Raw genomic sequence first — 3,810 nt, forward strand, 5'->3', positions numbered from 1 at the left:
CAAGGCCCTAAGCAACATAGAAAATAAAAATAAAAATAAAAACAAAAGGGCTGTGAATGTGGCTCAGTGGTAAAGCACCTCTGGGCTCAATCCCTGGTTCCAAAAAACAAAACAAAAAAAAAATAAAAGAACAAAACTCTATAAAGATATAAATAGATATAGATATACATTATATATATATATATATATATATATATATATATATATATATATATATATATACTTTATTTTAATTACAAAGATCTTTGACCCTAACTTAAATTTTGCACCTGAAATTAAAATGTCTCATTATACTCTCCCTTCCTGATATGTGTGGATACACATAGCTGTTTGTAGAATACCTAGGTGCACAGCTCTGAAGTTCACATTCAAACAAACATAATTTTGTCATTTTATTTCACTGGATTCTGTTCCTTCAATATGTTTAAATTATTAGGCAGAATCTCTGACAATATGTTTTTGGTACAAAATTTGGGGTTTGTAAATAGTTGTCTGAGATTGCCAAATTCAGTACTATTAATGCTCAGTTGTTGAATAGTTTTTGTATATACATAATAATTTTGTTAAACTTTGATTTAGGCAATTATGATCTAAGTTCATCGTGACAAAACATGGAGATGATCAATACCACTGCTTTGCCAAATGTCTCAAACATGGACCTCGACCACTGTGATGCATATTGCAGGACGATTCTGATAACACTCTACAGCGTGGTTTTCCTGGGAGGCACTATTGGAACAGTTATAATGTCATGCATGATGTTCAAGAGGAATAGTCAGTCAGTGATTGCCACCATCATCTTCAATATCATGGTGCTGCACTCTATCCTCCTGGTCAGCCTTCCGTTCCGCCTCAGCTATTACCTGTCAGTCATCTGGGAGCTGGGAACCTTTGCCTGCCGAGTGGTTAGCAGCATCATATACTGGCATATGTACTTCTCCTTTGTTTTCTATATAGTTATTGTTATATTCCGATTACTCATCTATTTTAAAAAACTCCAGACACAACAATTGCAAAAGTACCATGCGGTAGTCCTAAGCATAATTATTTGGATGGTGGGTAGCCTTATTTTTTTGCCAATATTTTTTTTACAATATGGCACAGATCCAAGTTACTCAGAAAAACCGAGATGCTTTGAGTTCTACAGAGATCTCAGCTGCAGGCAAATCATTATCATGAACTACTCTATGATTGTCATTATGATGACAACGGTTGTCATCCTCTTTTTGATACAGATGGCTGTCATCCTTCAGCAGGTGAAGGCTCTCTGGCCTGACATGTGGGCCCATCAAGAATATAGAGCCCAAATTAAGAGTTTTTTCTTTCTCCTAGTAATACTCATCTGTTTCATACCCCACCATGCATTCCGGGTATACTTTATTCAAAATTATTCGGGGAGAGAAGATTCTAAGTTAGTTCTTTACAATGAAATTTGTATTGCTTTAACGACTGTCTGTTGCCTGGACATGCTGTGTTTTATAGGTGGAGTTATCCACTAAACCTTCCTATGTTACTTGCTTTGTAATCAGTTTCCCCATAAATGTGACAAAATTGTTTTAGTTGACTGGTGTTGCTGTGATTTCAAGATTTTTCAAGCTCCTTGCTCTTACACATCAAATTTAGATTGCTCTTTATCAACATTGGTTTTCTACAAAAAGATAATAAGGATTGATTATTCCCCTCTCTTGAAAGAGCAATTATCAGGCCCACATTTACTATAGTGCATGTTCAATCTTTTGGCACAATACAAATTGACCACACCATCCTTTTTTTTTTTTTTTCCCCAATGTAATGCTGACTTCAGCTAAGTTCAGGTGGTGGTACTCTCCAGATATTTGCACTTGCTACAATGCTCTTTCCCTCCATTTCTATTCTTTAAGATCCAGAGAACTTGAAAGTAGGAACTCAATAGTTAAATTGGGCTTTATTTTTTTTTTTGAGGTACAATTTTATTTTATTTTTAATTTTTTTTTCTGCAGTTAAATTGGGCTTTAGAAAAACCTTAATTTATTCAACTTGTGCTAGATGCCTCTTGAAAATTACTGATTGCCAGTAAAGCTACAGGCTTTGATATTCCAAGGAAAACCTTAGCTCAAAGATAATAGTCAAGAGATTTAGAGGAATGACTGGAATTGATGTAGGTCAATGCAGATGCAGACATAGCAGAAACTCTGTAAGTTGAGGCTACTCCCCAGATCTACCTTCCAAAACATGAATCCATTAAGCAGAAAATGAAATATGAAAAGGCAAGAAGAAATTGGACTTAGTCAAAGCATGCCCACAGACTAGTTCAAACCTTTGAGACCATGGGACTTCTTGTATGATTTCTCAAGGCACCCTGTACAACAAAGTAGCTTTACATAATTAAAATTAACACTGGTATCAGAGAAGCTCAATAAAAACAACCAAGACAATCAACTTGAATTCTACCTGTATGATATAGAAATTGACATGCACTACTAGTGATGTTATCTTTGAGACTATATTTAATGAATCATATAGCTAAATAAGATACAGGACAAAACTGTGTTTAGTAACCATGAACCTTTGAGTGAGATATTTATAATCTCTGTCCTGTTTTTAGTGTTGTAGGGTTCTGACGAAGCTGAACAATGTAAAACATGTGTTAAATATTGGAAGAATGCCTGGTATGTGGGTCTCAGAATGATATTACTCCTCTTTCCTAATTCCATGACATCTTTTAGCAAGAAAATTTTAATATGGTTCCTCAAATTACACAAAATGTTGATCCATATAGCAATATATTTTGAGATCCTAAGATGTTATTGATCAATGTTGACCTTATACTTTATTATTAAATCAATAATTAAATGAATGCTTATTACTATTCTTGCCTATAAGAACTTGCCATTATTATTAATGTAATCATTATACTTCAAGTATTATAGTAGAGCTATTTCATAATTCTGTTGTCATAGAACAAGATAAATAGCCGTGTACTTGAATTGCATTTAATCAATGTTTCTAAGGGACATAGTGTGCCTTAAGTACTAATCTCAAGATGAACTGCAATTGACTTATTCAGTGCTCAACTTCCTCATATACTGGAGTCCATGAGTTTATTTTTAATGTCATATGCAGTCCCTTAAAGGGCCTCCAATGATCCATGTCTCCTAATATTCATATCCTTATATAGTCTTCTCCTCCTTCATTGACTTATGAATGGAATAAAGCAGAGAAATGTATGTTATATCCAATGTTAGGTTGTAAAAAAGCTGCAGCTTCCATCTTGGGCACTCTGTCTCTCTTTCTCTCTCTTGGATTGCTTCATTCAGGAGGGACTCCATGCCACGAATCAGGCCTATGGAGATGCCCAGGTGGCAAAGAATTGAGGTCTCTTAACAGTCATGAGAATGAACTTAGAAACAGATCTTCTGAGTGGGCATGGAGTGAGCACAGAAGTAAATCCTCTCCTGTTGAGCCTCAAGATGACAGCAGCACTGGTTAGCACATTTCTGACTGCCTCAAGAGAGATCCTGAACCCCACCACTTGGCTAAGCTGCTTCTAGATGGATGACTTGGAACTATGAGATAATGAATGCTTGTTTTAAGACTTTATGTTTTGGGATAATATGCTATTTTATGCAGAAATAGAAAAGTAAAATGATAAACCAATTATTTAGGTTGTAGAAGACTGCTACATAAAACCCTGTGCCTGACATTTACAACCCACTTGCTAGTCTCCATCTGCTTCTGTTGTTGGTAATAATGAACACATGCTTGCCTGTTCTCTGATGCAGTCAGAAGTGTGTCTGTGATTGTATTAGAATCTTCATTTTTATCCTGGAT

General features: G+C 35.3%; 1 protein-coding gene across 1 annotated transcript; it reads left to right on the forward strand.

Moving 5' to 3' along the window:
* The first annotated feature begins 611 nt into the window (after nt 1-611).
* LOC113181963 (putative G-protein coupled receptor 141) lies at nt 612-1,499 on the forward strand. Its single transcript, XM_026387642.2, has one exon. The coding sequence runs from the start codon at nt 612-614 to the stop codon at nt 1,497-1,499; it is 888 nt and encodes a 295-aa protein (XP_026243427.2).
* Nucleotides 1,500-3,810: the final 2,311 nt, after the last annotated feature.

Source organism: Urocitellus parryii, chromosome 3 (assembly GCF_045843805.1).
Source record: "Urocitellus parryii isolate mUroPar1 chromosome 3, mUroPar1.hap1, whole genome shotgun sequence".
In the NCBI taxonomy this organism is placed as follows: Eukaryota; Metazoa; Chordata; class Mammalia; order Rodentia; family Sciuridae; genus Urocitellus; species Urocitellus parryii.